General features: G+C 36.9%; 1 protein-coding gene across 1 annotated transcript in view; it reads right to left on the bottom strand.

The window, feature by feature from the left end:
• The window catches only part of CDC73 (cell division cycle 73), a 91,590-nt gene that overhangs the window by 66,169 nt on the left and 6,288 nt on the right, over positions 1-19,133 (bottom strand). The window contains exons 3-10 of the mRNA XM_005897399.3: positions 18,966-19,035; positions 16,929-16,991; positions 16,797-16,849; positions 13,591-13,679; positions 9,620-9,836; positions 5,907-6,005; positions 3,982-4,060; positions 2,065-2,129 (exon numbers count right to left, since the gene is read on the bottom strand). Coding sequence (XP_005897461.3) covers positions 2,065-2,129; positions 3,982-4,060; positions 5,907-6,005; positions 9,620-9,836; positions 13,591-13,679; positions 16,797-16,849; positions 16,929-16,991; positions 18,966-19,035 — 735 coding nt within the window. The remainder of the gene's footprint in view (positions 1-2,064; positions 2,130-3,981; positions 4,061-5,906; positions 6,006-9,619; positions 9,837-13,590; positions 13,680-16,796; positions 16,850-16,928; positions 16,992-18,965; positions 19,036-19,133) is intronic.

Below are 19,133 nucleotides of genomic sequence, written 5' to 3'. Positions count from 1 at the left end.
TGTAGACTGAAACTAACCTTAATAACTATGTATATCAACGAGGCATTTCAAAACCCTGAAGAACAAGGGTAGCAAAAATAAACTGCACATAAATTAGTAAGGAAGTCATATCTGTACAACAAAGCCTTTAACATACTCTTAATAGCTTTGTATGTTTGTGTGGATCTCACAAGAGAAACTTTCTTAATTGGAGAATAAGGCAGAAAGCTAGTGAAACTCACAAGCTCACAAACAGGTAATAATTGAAAAAAAAAAAAGGGAGAAAAAAATTACATTGAAAGGATGAGTCAGAGGTTCATTTAAAATTTCAAAGCTTTTAGATTCAAAGTTCTCAGTGTATTATTCTCTAACAACGCTAAAATGACTCAGGTCACGAGCAGGACAGAGATTCAAACCGGGCATTAAAACATTAAAAGTACTAACAATTTAACCATGTTTAGTCTTTCTGCTGTATTCCTACACAATGTGTTTCTGTGATTGGTCCTGTAAAATCACACACCACAGAACTGTTTAAATTTGCCTCTTACAAGTATATTTAGGAACAAAGACTCTGATAAGGAAGCACAGCCTCATCATTCTCACCCTGTTTAATTAAGAAGCTGTCCTTGGATTTTAGAAAAACGGTTCTGTAAAAAGCATCTATTAAAAACTATCACACATTTTACTACTCGCATAGAAGTTCAATTATGAAATCTATTTCACAGCATTTCAGATGAGACAAAAGTAAAACCAACAGTGACAAAAATAACCACAAAAACCTTACTTTGATGGCTACATAATAGCATCAGTTCTATAGTTCACTATAGAACTGGCCAATAGGCAAGTTCTGCCCCCAAATAAACATCAATAAATAAATCTTTAAGAATTTAAGTTAAATCTTACAGCTGTGAGTTACCTTTTAAAGTCAGGAAGAACTAAGCAGATCTCATAAAACGGTTTACCTAGTCTTTTATCACATTCCCCTCACCCACTCTACTCCAGTGACCTGGCCCGGACACCGTGGCGTGTGGGGCCTTAGTCCTGACGCCTGCATGTCTTTTACACAACGCTCTTCACCAAGCCTCTCCTCAGCTGTCACCTTCTCAGAGAGGCCTCTCTGACTCCTCTGTCTAAAGAGTCCTATCTGGTTTAGTCACAGCAACAACCCTAGCAACCAGAACAATGTCTGACACAAGTACTCAATAAGCACTTGTTGAATGAATAAGGAGTCCTCATACAGTTTTAATAATATAAAATCAAATCTGATGACAATTTAAAAATCAGTGTATTACCAAAACAGAGATAAAGACAAATACCATGTGATTTCATTCATATGCAGAAACCGAAAAAAAAAATAAACCCCACAACAAATGGAAACACTCAAGAAAAACTCACTGATACAAAGATTACTGCATTAACCATAAGTAGTGACCAGAAATATAGGTAGTTGGGAGCTAAGAGACATGGGTGAGGGGGTCAGCTGTATGGCAGACTTGTGGTGATCGCTCAGTAGCGTACACAGATGTTAAATTACAACACTGTACAACTGAAACTTATTTTTTCTAAAAAAAAATAGGGCTTGGTCAGATCATCTAGAAATAATCATCTTTAGGAGGTTAAAAAATAAAAAAGACAAATTTGCTAAAAGTGAGCCAAAGGCTTACAATCACAGACATTAAGTATTCGGTTGTGTCAAGTATGCAATTCGTAGCATGACATGAACTACTACAATCTGTCTTTTCAGAACGTAAAACGTTACATTTTAAGGACATGAGATACTATGGCAAAGAACTCTCCCAAATGTAACCTCTTATCTCATCACTAACTTTAAAATCTCCAACCAGGTAGCATCCAATCTACTTGCAAGTTAATCAAAACAACTTTCATTTAAACATACTCAGCTTAAAAAAAAAAAAAAAAAGACACCCATGAATCAAATAATACCCCTCAGCTCTGTCAGCACAACTGGCCATTAAAGATAAATGCCTGAAATAGAAACTACTAGAGAACACAGATTTCCTTCAACATCTGCTACTCACATAAAATGACTGGAACATAACAACCTCTGGAGTCAGAGTGACTTACCGTCACAGACTTGAGAGTCATCCCATGGTAGGTGCCCATAGTGTCAATTTTGAAACCTTCCGTTTCTATAAAGAAAGTGAGGTTACCATTAGATTTTATATATTTTATGATAAATAGCAAATCTAAAGTAATAATCTACATTATATCTGATAGCTCAATAGAATAACAAAGCCTTGAATCTACTAGACATACAGTTAACTTACATACTTGTGAAGATGAAAACTTTCAAAGGAATACCAGGCTCAAAGATGCAAACAACACACACCAATGGGCCCAAAGTACAGAAGCTGGTTAGGACTGTCTCTACAACTGTGTTCAAGTCATATAGCTGGTTGGAAATACAAAAAGTGAAACTGAATAAAATATTTTATAATCCCCAAGTTATTTAGTCCTAATATGAACTCTTTAACATAAAAATCTGTGTTCCAAAGTAACAATCACCAGTACCTGCTATGTAATTCGTAGAAAAGCAACACTAAATATCGACAGGCACTCCAGGACAGAGTCTCAGTATACCTTTCTGTAACAGGTCAGAGAGGTAAATATTTTACACACTGCAAACCATACAGTCTCTGTCACAACTCCTGAATTCTGCATTTGGAGTGCAAAGGCAGGATGAACAACATAAGTATTCAAATGAGTATAGCCTGATTCTACCCCAGGAGGTTCAGATTTGGTCTATGGGCTGTAAGCTGCCAACCCCTACTTGACAAAAATCATTCCAAGAGAAAAACTGGATAAAAGGACAAACTACCATCTTTCTCGGAGAAGGCAATGGCACCCCACTCCAGTACTTTTGCCTGGAGAATCCCATGGACGGAGGAGCCTGGTAGGCTGCAGTCCATGGGGTCGCTAGAGTCGGATATGACTGAGCGACTTCACTTCACTTTTCACTTTCATGCATTGGAGAAGGAAATGGCAACCCACTCCAGTGTTCTTGCCTGGAGAATCCCAAGGATGGGGAAGCCTGGTGGGCTGCCCTCTATTGGGCTGCACAGAGTCGGACACAACTGAAGTGACGCAGCAGCAGCAGCAGCAGCAGCAACCGTCTTTCTATGCCATTCAGTACCTACCTTTATCCAGCCAATGGAACAAGCACACAAAATTCACTGCATCAAGGCAACAAGTTCTTTAATAAACTTATGGGGATTTCAGATTATGCAAGAAAGAAATCATAAATGCTACCCTTTTACAGTTGCTTCTGTCTCATTTTTTCATGAATGAGATAAATGAAGAGCCCAAGAAAAGTTACACTGACATTAGTCCCACCCTCACTAAGCACCTCGCTGATGTGGAAACGGCTCACTGCTGAATGAGCCTTGGAGCCATCACAAAGCCAGTCCTCACGTGGCTACTCCAGTCTATGTGCCCAAGTCCTCAATGCACACATTTATAACTGGGGAAATATGATTTGATATGTAGAGTTTCTACCCTAAAATAAACTTCTGAGAAACAGAATTAAGGCTAACAATAGCAATTATTTATAGGTAGCTTATTATATACACCAGTCACTATTCTGGGGACTTTATTAACTAGTTTAATCCCCACAATAACCCAAAGGGATTACTATTAATACTATTAGTATCGTAATGACACACAGAAGGAAACTGAGACAGACTACTGTTAAAGGAACATCAAAACTTTTCTGTAAAATGCCAGACAGTATTTTTAGACTTTGTAGGCCACATGATCTCTGTCAAAATTCAACACTGCTGTCACAGTGCTAGAGGAGACAGGAGTAATACAAAAATGAATGAGCGCGGCTGTTTTCCAACAAAACATAATTCAGAAAAACATGTGGTGGCACAGACTTGGCCTGCAGAAGTTAGCCAACTCCTGCTCCCACACATGAGGTCGCACTGCCTCTCAGGTTCAGCACAACCACAGCAAGGGAAAGAGAAAGATCAAGTAACTCACCTTCTTTTCCTTTGAATCGTTCCTGGTCATATCTGTTGTAAGCAGCCGGGATAGGCTGTTTGGTACGCAATGTGGGATCCTGCAGAAAAACATCGTAAGTTATATGTCAATATTGTCTAAACTGTTACTTAATACTTATAATAAAAACCACAATAAAGCTATTGTTTTCTAAGCTTTCCTCTTAATACCTTGGCCAATAAGACCAAAACAAGGAGTAGACAAAACTGGGGAATCGTCTGAAGCTGATTTTCAAGATACTGTTTACTGCTAGAAAACCATCTCAACTAGGGAGGAGGTAAAGAACACCAAGTAAATGTGCACCGAGGCGAAAAACAAAATTCTCAGAAACTGCAGAAATAAAATGGGTGCACTTAATAATTTCATTACGATTCAATTTCTTTAAAAATAAACTCACTCCAATCATAAACTATTTTTCTTTAACCCAAAAAATAAACTTTTAATTCAAACCTTATATTCAACTGGCATGTTGGAGTCTATTAACTGAATTATTCCCCAAATTATTAATCCTTATATTAAATAAATAAAATAATGACAATAAACCCATTTATCAATGTACAGTGCAAAGCTGAAGTTAACAAAGCTGTTTTTTTAAAACACTCAGAAAAACGTGCCAATCTAACATCTAATTAACTCACAAATACTTTCTATAAAAGTCTGTGATAAACTAAAAAAGTGTATTTAAAGAATATTCCCAAAATTGCTTGGGAAATTCATGGTATTTATAAAGACTGAAATATTTTTCATTTTGTTACAATAGGATGCTACCACAATTATTACTCCAAATAAAACATATTCATTCAAGACTGTCACTAGGTATATACTTCCACAGTCAAATGCCAAACATTAAAATTTTCAAGTAGTTTAATGATTATGAGAATACAGAGAATATTTAGTCACAAAGTTAACAGTTGAACTGTTTTAGGAGTTGATGTAAGTTTCCTACCAGTTGCTATTCAACAAGTCCACCAATTCATAATTATAAACACTCTGTTTTGCAATAACAGCACCTATCCCTGCCTTTTTTATTTATCTGTCTGTCCCACTAAACCATAAGTGCAAAGGAAGCTTTTCACTCTTATACGTCTTGTATCTCTGTCGGCACACTGCCTGACAAGTAAGAGGCACTTAAAAATGCGCACCTGTGGTTGACTCATGCCGATATATGGCAAAAACCACAACACTGCAAAGCAATTATCCTCCAATTAAAAAAAAAAAAAACCTGGCCAGCAAGTCACCTGAAGTGTTTATCTAAATACCAGCAAAAATTCACTACCTTGAAAAGGTTAAACACCAAGAATTTCATGAACAAATAAACCTACTTACTCTTGCAAAGACTGTATTAGTACTCTACCAAATTTTGACATACTTTTAGAAATTATAAAATGAAAAAGGTTTTATTTGCATGTTATTTTTCCTTTGCTGAATCTTATGAAACTGGCTTCATAGATTTCATTTATATGTGGAATCTAAAAAAAGAAAACAAATCAACAAACCAAACAGAACAGAAACACACTCACAGAAAGATGTAGAACAAACGTGTGGTCATTACAGGGGTTGGGAGGAGTTGGAACAAAACAAATAAAAGGGATTAAGAGGTACAAACTTCCAATTATAAAATAATTAAGTCACAAGGATACAAAATACAGCATGGGGAATACAGTCAATAAATAATAATATTGCAATAACTCTGTATGGTAACAGATGGATACTAGACTTCTGGTTCTGATCAATTTGCAATACATATAAATGTCAAATCACTACGCTGTATACTTGAAAAAATATAATTTTGTATGTCTCAATTCTAAAATAAATAAGCAAATAAATACTTAAAGATGTTTTCAATATGACAACACTGAATAATCACTTTTAATAAAACTACTATAGAAGCAACAAAATGTTCTTACAACAGGCGCTGCATTTGGGGCCGGTCGCTGTTCGGGTGCACGCCCTTCTTCTCTGGCCTTTACTGACTGAAGAATTGCAAAAATATTCTTGGAAAAATTCTGAAACAGAAATGGATTTCGATTATTGAGTCCACTTAAAATTAAATACTCAATAAACAATTTCAGATTCAGTTTTCTCTATTAATTCTTCCCTTACTACATCATAATGAGGCATGATTACTATACGCACAAAAGTAAAAATCAACTACTACTAGGAAGTTCATCCAAAGACCACTTATTATAAACCCAATGTTATTCACTTATTTTCATTTTACTTAAAGTACATAACTAGCTATAAATTCATTGATATTCTCCATTTATTCAAAAAATGTAAGCAGAAAACAAGGTAACATTTAAAAACAAAACTATAGCAGATCTACTGTCAAGGGAGCTTCTTAGTTGTAGAAGAAATTATTTCTTCTGAAAGAAATCAACTATTAAAGCTTCTTCTTGATAAACTCCAATGCTAATTTCAGACTACTATACTTTATAGATGTTGAAAGTTTGAGATACTGTTAGGAGTCAACATGCACTTTTCAAAGCTGTGTAAGTTGGAAAGATTTTTAAAAACATAACAACTTTTACATGAACAACCTTAGCAACATTGAACAAAGCTGGCAAATCTGACCACTCCTTCATGAAATACTCTTCTTTCACCTGAGACTCTCCCTCAGTTCCCTTGGGGCTCTTCTAATTCTGCCTGTTCATCACTCATCATTTTAAGCAACATTCTGTCTCCTGTTGAAGAATATAACCTTTGTGAAGGCCAGGACCAAGGCACCCCAAGTCAGTGCCCCCACGTGCCTGCTGGAGGATGTCACATAAATGTCACACAAATAAACATGGATAGGAGAGGAGAGACAGCCTGAAACATAATGTTAACCACTGCCACAGTAACAGCACGTACTAGTTCCTATAATTCTTTAGGACAACAAACACACATCTCACAACCACTTACTCTTAAAAATCATGGCACACCCCAAAGAGACTTGGTTTATACAGGTTATAATATTTATCAAATTAGAGATTTGCGCTATTTTTAAAATATTAATTCCTTCAAAAATGAGGGGAAAAGGTATCCCAAGTAAAAATAACTTGTTTTTATGAAAAACTATTTTCCAAAATGTTAATGACAAGCAAGTGTGACACTATGTTAAATTTAGGAAACTCTATGGTCTCAGTAGCAAAAAGGAACCTCCCAAATTCTAACTTTCTTTTAATTGACAAAAAAATACTGTCAATTTTATTTCTTGAACCCACAGCCTTTCCTCCCTCATTTTCCAAAAAATGCCAAATGCACATGTGCTTTTCATGGAGACAATCATCATATTTTGGTGTTCTGATTTCATCACAGAAAATACTGGTAAGAATATACTTAAAGGTTAAGATTTAATAAAATTAGTGAATTTTTTAATTTCATCAAGGCCATTATTAGTGGACAAAATTGCCACTAGCAAAGATTGGTGCCAATGCTTTAATTCACACCAAGATACTAGCAGTTAACTAACCACTGCTTTTGCACCAGAAGTGCAAATGTCAACACAGTGACAAATGCAAATCAAAGTCTTAATCTTATTAAGAAAATAGCTAAAAACATGAAAAGCAAATTTCACTATTTTAAAAATAAAGCATTTCATGAGAGACTCAAACTCCAGAAAAAAATTAATTAAAATGTTGCTATTTTTATGTGATAAAATTACAAGTGATTATTATACCTTCCTTTTAGTGATCTCTTTTATCAATTTTTCAACAATGACTATATATTAGTGTGTGTAAATTTAAAAGTATATCTTAAACAGTATCATAAAATTAGACTGCTTTTTTGTAAGGTGCTTGCAATGGAATTTTGAAAAAATAGCTTTTGCTCAAGAAACTCAGCCAATAAGAAAACCCTGCTATGTGGTAATAATGAAGATCTGTTTAAAATCATAGGGCCATTCAGGGCAATAAGCACCTAAAAGTTTTTTGTTTGTTTGTTTTAAGAGTTTGTCAGATGAAAACAGTATACAGAGGGACTACCAGTCAAAATCGTCATTTTGATTTTTAAAATGTTAATACTCACAGAAGCAAACCTAGCTACAAAACAGTTCTTCTAATGCTAACTTATTTTTAAATTACACATTGGTGCCAACAATGCTAAATTCTACTGTAACACTTAGTTGTGAAATGGTGGTACAATCCTGCCACCTAGAGCTCAAAGAAGTTATTCATTTCAAAAATTACAATGAACACTGGAAGAACAATATAAGTAGTAATACTTAACTATTAGCCACCCTAGGCACTAAAAATGAGTATCAACAGATCTACGACAGCTCCCTCATAGCTCAGTTGCTAAAGAATCCGCCTGCAGTGCAGGAGACCATGGGTTTGATTCCTGGGTCAGGAGGATCCGCTGGAGAAGGGAAAAAGCTACCCACTCTAGTATTCTGGCCTGGAGAATTCCACGGACTATACAGTCCACGGGGTCGAAAAGAGTTGGACACGACTGAGCGACTTTCACTATCTTTCATCAACAGATAAATTAAATACAAACTTAAGGTTTACTCATGTCTTCAGATTTCTTCATAATTCTAAGCTCTGGAGAATGATTCTTAATCTTGACATCAACTACTCTACAAAACAAGTCAAAGTACAAGAGAAAAAACTCTTCCCTTCATATATTATTCCTTGTAGTAGCTATTCTACTAAAATGGCACAGTGAACTTAGGGCCAGAATCCAAAAACAATGTGCAAACAAAATGCGTCTGCCTAGACCAATGATGAAGTTCACTTTCAACAGTAATCTCACCATTTCTAAAAAATCTTCTCACCAAATCATCACTGTGAACTGTGTCTCAGTGAACAATTAACATTTAAGAGAAAATTCAGATGTGTGGGAGGAAAAGAGAGGTGAAAATAGGTAAGTGAAACAGAACTGACTCAACCTTTTTGGAGATATATTAAGACACTAAATAACCAGTATCTTTGAACTTATCTTTCAAAATTTAAAGTACATGTCTCCTTTAACCAGCATTTGGCTTCTAGGCATTAATCCCTCTGCTATGTAGTAATAAATGCATGAAGGTGTATGTACAAGGATGTTTTTTAATGCAGTTATTTATAATCATGAATAGGAAACGAGAGAAGAAGACAGGAGAGAGGAGGCAGGAAAAAGGGGGAAAGGAAATGAAGAAAACCCACCATTCTGCAGCCAAAAACAAAACAACTCCATTAATGAGGAACCAGCAAACACTGCCACAACCACCCAACAGAAGAGAATGTATCAAATAAACAAATAAATGTTTGTTGGGCCATTTTCATTAAGTCCTCTACTTTGTGAAGAAAAAAATTAATATTGGTATTAATGACCAGAGAGCTCACCATCAATATTCCCTGTTCACTGGGTTTAAGCAAAAAATCTCACCAAAATTGTAAATCTCTTTGGATTTATAAATAAGGTGGAAAGAAAGGGACTCGCACTTTGACTCAGACTTTTTCATCAGCTTATCTGATGACCAACCACCAATCATACACTAGCATGGAATGGTAAACAGGTCAGTTAGAAAGCTAAATGATTACTGCTCTCTTAGATACAAAAAATTCCTCCTCACAGGAAATTTTAACCAACTTTAAAATCAACCGTAGTTGAAATACACACAGACACTAACAAACAAGAAGTGGAATATTTTAATTACCTTTCCTGTGCTCTGTAAAATAGTTGTTCGCGTCCGCCACACTCTTTCTCTGCTGACAATATCTCGGGTCACATCTACTTCAGCGTCCACAAAACTCCTCTGTTTTAAGGCAGTTATATCATCATCTAAGTCAGTCTTAATGGTAGATCTTTTCTTAGCCATAATTTTGGCTTTGATTGCGGCAATTTTTTCCACTGACATAGCTTCAGACAAAGACCTGAAAGCAACGTCTTTTTTAATATTCACAGCAAGGATCTCTTGAGCACACTATAAACTATTTTGTTACATTTATAACTTCCTGGTAATAATACTTTAAGTGGCAATTATTAACATTTCCTCCATATACATAAAACTGACACACTTGATAACTTATAACCATCTAAGAGTCCACATAAAAATACTACACTATAAGCAAATTAGTAATTTTTAGGAGGAACGATGCACAATTATTTTTCACATTTTTAAAAATATCTTCCCCTACCCAAATAATTCATTAATATAGCCTTTTAGATTGATCACCATCAACCAATCAGAGAATTCTGCACAAGCCAATCACATACCCTGGGACACCGCTCCCTCACTGTCTTTAAAAATACTTTGCTGAAACCCATCAGTTTGGGTTTTCTGAGCACAAGCCACCGGTCCTTCTTATGTGGCCCTGTAATAAAACTTTCTCTGCTCTCCCTCCACAAAAAAGCCTTTTATATGAGACTTTTGTTTGCTAACCCTCCCCATCCTGTATGCAAATACACACACATACATACATACATACACACAAACACACACACACACACCCCCCCCCATAAGCATGTGCACACAACACCTTGAAAGGCGGGGTGGGGGGGGGGGGAGGAATTTCATTCTGTAAAGAATCCAAAGTTTAGGTTTTCCTTGAAATTTATTTCAAGGTTTCAAATCTATGTTATAATACACAACATATCAATTTTACAGCTGACAGAGACATTTATGTGCCACATAAACATATACCCCTTTTAAAGTCTGGAACATAAAACGATACTTTGAAGTTCTCATTTTCTTTCTTTTACTTCATTTTCAAAAAGCACTGAAATAGCAAACAGAAACTATGCTTTCAGAAGTAATAAAAAACAGACTTAACAATGAAAGTATAGATTTCATTAAAATGATAAGCTTAGTGTCATTTCTTACAACATAAAAACAAGAAAAAGAGTTTGGATACCTTAACAGCAGTTGATAAAATTATTACTCTAATCACAAGATGACAATCTTGAAATACGTTTAAACAACATGTGGGGAAAAGACAGGAATTCCTGCAGGTTTAAACATGGTAGTATTATGTAGTATGCTATTTTATTTCCATTAGGTATGAAAGTACTTTATAGCAGATGCTCAATATGTTATCAGCATTTGATTCATTTTATATAATACTATGCAGCTTTCCCTTAAAATCGAAAGCATACCAGCATACCTTGAGCCAAATTCAAACACTTTTCTAAACTATAATCAAAACGTGCACTGGACAAGCTCTGGAGTTTTACTTCTAGCCAGGATGAAGTAACAGGCATTGGTTAATCATCCTACCTTGAAACAGTCAAAATATATGAAACAACAGTTTACTCAATATCTTCTATCAAGTAATGAAAGACAGTGATCTCTCACACATGAAAACTGAGTAAGTAAGCCCTATGGAGGTTGCAATTTACACCCTTGTTAAGTTCCCAACACAGCACAGGGGGGAGAACTCAGGCAAAACTTACCGTATATCCTGATTTGGGAAAATAGAGCTGGGATTCCAGCAAGATCAAAGAGTACACGAACTCACAGGCCAGAGTGCCTGAGAAGAGAGAGTTGCACAGGACCCCTCGAGTACTCTGGCAGATTACTGATTAGTCCATAAGTAGTTGGAAACTAAAGCGAGGAACAGAACCACCTAGAGGGAACGGAGTCCAGCACCCACACAGGAGGAAGAGCAGAACCTAGTCCCACCAGCCAGACTGAAAACCTCATATTTATGGGGCGTTAGATGGCGTAATGGTCAAAATGGTCCTGTCTCAACAATGGTGGGCAGTAACTACACACAGTTCAAACAATTCTTACACCCTAACTAAACACTGTTCAAACAACAATTCTTTAAATTAAAAAATCAAGACTCAAAAGGAACAAACTGTTTCAAAGGAGTAACTATGTCCCAAAACAAAACAAAAAAGAAAATTTAGAAAAACACAAAAACATCCAGCACTCAACAATGTAAAATGCACAATGTCTGGTATCCAAACAGTACAGGCATATAAAGGAGCAGGAACATGTGAGCCAGAACGAGGAGAAATCTAAACTGGAAAAAACTGCAGGACTGGCAAAGGCACCAAAATAATATAACTATTCTACACATTCAACAGAAAGACATGGGCTGTATATTTAACTTGTAAAGGTAAAAAATACAATGTTCGAGACTACCAATATAATACGAATATAATTATATAAGAAAAAATGAGAGAACTACATACAAAACTACAGAAACTATCCAAAATGAACAGAAAAAAGAATCAATCCAAAAAAAGAAAAGAACATAAGCGAGCTGTTGAACAATTATGAGTACGAGTAATTAGGTCAGAAAGAGGGGAGAAAGGGGGAAAAAAAAATTGAGGAAGCGGTATAAAAGCTTTTCTAAATTCACTGAAAATTATGAACCCAAAAATCCCCTCAAAAACTCAAGCACAAGAAACATGAACAACACTCTCCAAAGTTATGTGATAATTAAATAGTTCCAAACCTGCAATACAGAAAACTTTTTAAGTAGTCAAAGGAAAAAAGCCACATTAAAAGACACAAAAGAGAATTCCCTGGTGGTTCAGTGGTCAGGACTCCATGCTTTCACTGCCAAGGACCCCAGGTTCAATCTCTGATCAGGGAACAAAGATCCCACAAGCCACAAGCTGCCACCAAAAAAAGAAAAAGGGGTAACAGCAGATTTTTAACCAGAAACAATGCAATCAAGGAGACAGTGGTATATCACACTTTAAAAAGAGGTAGTCTGGAATTCCACATCCAATGAAAATTTTTTAAAAAGGGGGGGGGGGAGGGGGATTTTTTCCAAAATAAAAAAGTTGAAAGAAACACCAGCAGTCCTAAACAGAAAGAAATGTTAAAAGAACGTTAAGTTAAAAAAAAAAAAGTAAGTCAGCCAGGCCAAAGAGGAAAAAAACGGGTACATAAGTCTACAACAGGGAAGAGGAGGCATGGAAATAGTACACACAATTTTCCCTAGATGCTTAAACAAGAGTAAGAACAATGCACTGTGGTGTTTGGAACACGTTTATGAGTAAAACGTATGACAACAGCAGCACAAACGCCAAAAGAGAACAGGAAGCGCCTCGTGCTGAGGTTCCTGCCCTGCACACAAGGTGGCAGACCCTGCAGGCAGACTGTGATGCCACACGCCACACACAACGACCCCCAGCAGCCACTCGGAGAGAACAGCAGCACACACTACTCAGCCAACAGAGGACAGAACAGAATCATAGCATATATTCATTTAATCCAAAATCAAGTTAATCTGCGCTTTAGGGAACAAAATTTTGAAAAGAACAAAGAGACAAACAGAAAACAGCAGCGAATTATTGACCTAGAATTAAGCATGTTAATAATCTCAATAAATGTAAATATTTAACATATGGTACTTTACCGGAAAAGTCTGCTGATCACTGCTATAAACCAATAAGAGATTTCATGACAAATGAGTGGCTTGGATATGGAATAATTTTTTAAAAGATCAATATGGTATCAGAATCAAGAAACTTCCAGAAAGCCTAAGCAGCACAATGGCTTCCAATCCTCCATCATAAAAAATGCTCGAGCATCTTCTTTCGAACTGAGGGCAGGGAGACACACACTGAAGAATGTCATATATGTAGACAGCATGTTAATACCCCTGTTTCCACATACACTTATATATACTGCCTAAATTGCCTATTTTCTATCAAAGAAATTCTTACCTGATCTGTTCAGTCTGTACAATCCCTTCTTTGTGACCCTCCAAACGAGCAGCCAATCTCTCTTTATCAAGGCGTACACACTCTTCATCCTGAAAATAGTCAGTAAATATTTTAAAATTTTACTTAACTTTTAAAACAACAAAAAAACCATAAACACTGCACGTAACTTTTGCCAAAGGTCCCACCTATAAAGTCCCAGGCATCACTGGCCTTGGGTCAATTTTATAATACTTTTAGTTACATAAAGAACTGACTCATTGGATAAGACCTTGATATGCGGAAAGATTGAAGGCAGGAGGAGAAGGGGACGACAGAAGATGAGATGGTTGGATGGCATCACCAACTCGATGGACATGAGTCTCAGTAAACTCCGGAGTTGGTGATGGACAGGGAGGCCTGGCGTGTTGCAATCCAGGGGGTCGCAGTCAGACACGACTTAAGCAACTGAACTGAACTTTACATAAAAACAGTAACAAATGTATGCTGGAGCACCTAAGATTAGAACTGAAAGCTTACAAATAAACTTTAGTAAGTTTTTCCTATGATTAAGGCTTTTTTATAATATAGCATAGCTACTCTTACTCAGAAAGACAATATACAACAAAAAATTCCTTCTCCTCAGAAAAGTAACATTTTATTAGTTCTAAATGTTCACTGGAAGGACTGATGCTGAAGCTGAAACCCCAATACTTTGGCCACCTGATGCGAAGAACTGACTCCTTGGAAAAGACCCTGATGCTGGGAAAGACTGAAGGTAGAAGGAGGGGATGATAGTGGATGAGATGGTTGGATGGCATCACCCACTCAACAGATATGAGTTTGAGCAAGCTCTGGGAGATGGTGAAGGACAGGGAGGCCTGGCGTGCTGCAGTCCATGGGGTCGCCAAGAGTCAGACACGACTGAGCGACTGAACTGAACTGATGAGGAGCCTTAACCACAGTCAAAACTTTCATCTTGGATCCAGATGGTTTTCGTATATTGCCCCAGGTCCTGAACCTTTTAGCACAGAACAACACCAGAAGTGAAAGCTGAATGTTTTTCAAAGGATCTTCTTCAGAACGCCATGCACTTCCTACAAAGTGCCCATGAGCCATTTCATACCTGACTTCAACCTTTGCAACTCAGCTTCTACCTTATTTAGGTATTAGAATCTCAGGTAAAAGTTAAGTCTGAAAAGTGGTTACTTAAAAAACAAAACTTACTAACTCTGATCTAGTTCAATGCCTACATTCAACAAATGAGAAAACTGAGAACCAGAGTCAGTGTCTATGGCTAACAAATATGAAATTGTATAAAATCCATCAGTAGATTCTACAAACCCAGAGAAACGCCGTGCTCTAACTGTGTTCTAACCATGTTAAACTTAAAACTGCCATGTTGCCGGGGTGAATGCAAAGACTAATATCTCAACAAATGTGTTAAATTACATCTAAAATAAAAGTTTAACACATATTACTCAAGTTCCTTAAGAGACTGATTTTAAAGACAACTGCAGCCTAGGTTTCAACCAGATCCCAAGGTTTCTCTCTGCTGGCAAAGTGCCTAGCAGGCCCTCAACAGATATTTGAACTGAAAACTCTCGGTGTGTAATATGGCTATTTATGTAATTCAATTTAACTCTACAAATACTCTGGAAAGAATTTTATTATGCTATTTCTTGTTGATTTTTAAAGTTATCAGAATCCTAGCAAATCTGCAATTCTGAGATATTCAACTCTTTCAAATAATTAAACCATGGATTTCAGTTTTTCCCCAATAAATGAAGAATTTAAATTCACTTATTTTGTACACAATGTGTTACAACCTCCTTTTACACACAAAGAGTTGTGGAAAATTTCAGTTTTGCTGCCACAAAATCTGTACCCTGCAGAGGGGAGCAGCCAGGAGCCAGACTGCCTGGGCTCTAATCCTGGTTATGTGCTCCCCAGCAAGTCACTGCTCTCTGAGCCTGTGAGCTCACAGATGACATATGTGGTACTGCCGACTTCAGGAGGTGATGGTGAGGATTACAGGAGTTAACAAAGTACATCAAGTACATAGAGTATCACCTGGCGCAGAATAACAACAATGAGCTAATTATCTCTATCATTATCTGAAAAAACAAGGCTCAGAGTACACTGAAGCAAAATTACATAATCTTGGCATGAAATTTTGTCAGTGATTCTACTGTATGTATTTACCAACCAACCTTGCCCCTAAGAGTTACTTTCCTTATCCTTTTCTAACTGTGGATGCTTTGCTGTTCATGAAGCAGGCAAAAGGTACAACTATTGGATTGTTACACAAGTATCAAATGAAAAGACTTACAGTTTCTAGTAATGTTAACCCTACCAGTGATTACAAGTGTTATTCCTATACTGGTCATTTATTTATAGCCGATTTAGTCATTTCTCAGATTTTAAGCAAGCCTCTAATGCATTATCTTCCATTTTCAGAATGTTTATATGTAACTGATCTGAGGCTTGTTATAAACTTAAATAAACAGTACTGTAATTATACAATTTAAATTCCTAACATTTTAAAACTTTGTAAAGTTTTAAGACAACTGACCTAGTTAATAAATTATCTTTTCAACATTAGCTGCATTTCTTAAAGGGTTCTATTCAACATAAACTGTCCTTGTTTACCAACAGTAATATTCCACTTGCTGACTATAAAATACTACCAAATCATCTAACCTGACAAGTTAACATAGGAAAAAGTAACTGTTCACAGCTCTTCAGAGGGGAGCAAACTCCCACACCACCTTATTCCAAGGGAAAGTGAACCACAACACAAAGGCCAAATCTGCCCCATTGCCCGTTTTATGAAGTTTTTTTGGAGTACAGCCTCGCCTCGTCATTCATGCACCGCTCTGCCTACAGTGCAGAGGGGAGGAACTGGATGAAGACAAGGCCCCAAAAGCCTGAAGGAGGGCTTGTCTGGCCCTTTATAGAACAGGCTCTGACTACTCATCTAGTCCAACACTTCCATCAACAAGGATATAAAGGCAAAGAAAATAAAGTAATTTGTCCATCATGCAGCCAGTATGTGAGAGATCTTATAGAATATAAGAGCTCAAGCTACTTATTAATCAATTGCAAATATAACCACTTTTCAAGAAAAAAAGCTCTTAGGACTACAATGAGCAAAGAATTCTTACTACTACACAATTTCAATCTCCATTTAAAAAAAAAGAATCACTTTAAAAATAAAGTTCCATTACCTCAATTCGTGGTTTTTTTGCTTCTGCCAAAACTTCATCTGCAGCTCGTTTGACTGTAAGAAAAAAAGAAATAAATGTACAGTTTGGGGACAGGTGTTTGAGAGTTCAGTATAAACATGAAACAAGACATACCTTGAGTAGATCTCTGCAGACCTATTTCTAGAGGGGCACTTCTGTCTATACTGGCTGATGTTGCTGAAGATTTAAAAAGATATGTGAAAAGATAAATATTTGAATATGTAAGATCAGAAATTTATGCAAGGGAAATACTCAATATCTGTTACATTTCTTAATATAGGATTACGTCTCTTAAAAAACTAAGTTTTAAAGCAAGTTTGTAAAAGCATTTTATTATAAAAGATTGATCTGTAATAAAAAGTATGTAAGAGGACAAACTATTTTTGACCATTTAACTTACAATGTGACTGAAATCAACTATAAAGAACATATTCCCAACATATTACAACGTAGGTATGTAGAAGTGTATGACAACATAAATAAAAATATAAACGTACGTATTAATTCACAAGGGATCAACATTAGAGCACAGCTCTGAATCGGGTGGCGAGTAGTGAGCCATGTGACAATGTGAAACAAAATTAACACAGAGGGAATAGCAAGTGCATAGGATCTAAAGTCAGAAAAGCTACAAGAACCAGGGAGACTGAGAGCTGATGAGGTCACAGAGATGAGCAGAGCATGACTGTGCAGGTCAGGGAAGGAGGATGAGCTGTATTCCAAGTGTGATGGGAAGGTACAGGATGGCCTTGAGCAGGTGAGTGACACAATCAAGTTCAGATGCTCTTCAAAAACAGGTCCCTCTAAGTGGTGAGCAGAGACTACACGGTAGGAAACGAACAGCAAGGACCTTCAAGAGGGCTGTGCAATGGTCTAAGGAAGAAGGTGGATCAGGGTGGTTATACAATGCTAAGAAGCTGTCATACTTTCAAAGATAAAGAAAGGATTTGCTGGTGGAAAGGATGTGAGCTATGAGAGAAGAGGAATCAAAGATTTCTCCAGGGTTTGCAGCCTAAGCCACTACATGAATGGGGGACCATTTGCTGAGATGGAAACACTGGGAGACCAGACCTGCTCTTTCATTGTCTGTGGCGAGAAGGGAAAGAGGGAGTCGGCACTCTATTTAGGATATGTTACATTTCAGACACCTGTTCAATACCCAAGAGAAGATGCTGACAGTGAATTTATAAATGTGAAGCTCAGTAAAACGTCAATGTTGGAGATAAGGAATCAAGAAAAAAAGTGAGGTGGACAATGAGTAGAAAGAGAACCTCAAGAGTCTGTTGCCCCAGATGCCAAGTCAAGAAAAGCTTTCCAAAGAGGAGTAAGCAGTCAACAGTATCAAATGCTACTGAGGTCAGGTTAGCTGTGAAAAGCAGAGACCAAAGGATCTGCCAATCATGCGTCAGCATTGACCTTATAAGAGTGATGTGAGTGAGACAGTGAGGAAGAAAGTTAGACTAGAGTAGACTCAAGAGAGAATCAGAGGTAAAGAGGAAGCAGTGATACCACACAACTCTCACAAAGAATTTTGTAATAAAAAGGAGAAGAAAAATGGAGCAGTAGAGAACAGGAAGCGTGTGCATTCTAAGTCTGTTAAGTTGTGTCCCACTTTTTGCGACCCCATGGACTGTATTGCCAGGCTCCTCTGTCCATGGGATTCTCCAGGCAAGAATACTGGAGTGGGTTTCCATTTCCTCCTCAAGGGATCTTTCCTACCCAGAGATAGAACCTGCATCTTATGTCTCCTGAATTGGCAGGCAGGTTATTTACCACTAGCGCCACCTGGGAAGCCCAGCAAATAGGAAGGAGGGAGTTTAAAAAAAGTTGTTAATGAGAGATATTACTGTGTACATCCTAAATGGAATGATTCAGAAGAGAACTGATGATGCAAGAGAGAAGCAACCATTTACAAAGGAAAAGTCTCTGAGAGTGCAAAAGGCAATGGACTTCACATGCAGGGAAGGGCTAGCTGGTCCTAGGAGTAAAGTGCATACACGGTAACAGGAAAGAGAAAGCAGCACGTGGACAGAGTTGCAGGTAGGGGAAGTTTATAATGAGAATTCATAATCTCTTCCCACTGATTCTTATTTTACAGGGAGTGGAAACCAACTCCTGTTTAAGAATGAGACCAACTTAAAAATTACTCACATGCTTCACCATTGAGATATCCAAGTAGATCTTTTCGGTCAGGTCTTCTAACCACTGGAATATTTTCGGTCTAGAGCCAAAATTTTAAAATAGATTATCAAATCAATAACAATTATAAGAAGCTTTAGTAAAGTTAAACAACTTTTAACATCTGAATTTTATTCCAAC

The sequence above is a fragment of the Bos mutus genome, chromosome 16 (assembly GCF_027580195.1).
Source record: "Bos mutus isolate GX-2022 chromosome 16, NWIPB_WYAK_1.1, whole genome shotgun sequence".
NCBI lineage: Eukaryota > Metazoa > Chordata > Mammalia > Artiodactyla > Bovidae > Bos > Bos mutus.
The sequence above is the reverse complement of the archived record's forward strand: the minus strand, read 5'-3'. Positions and strand labels throughout refer to the sequence as shown.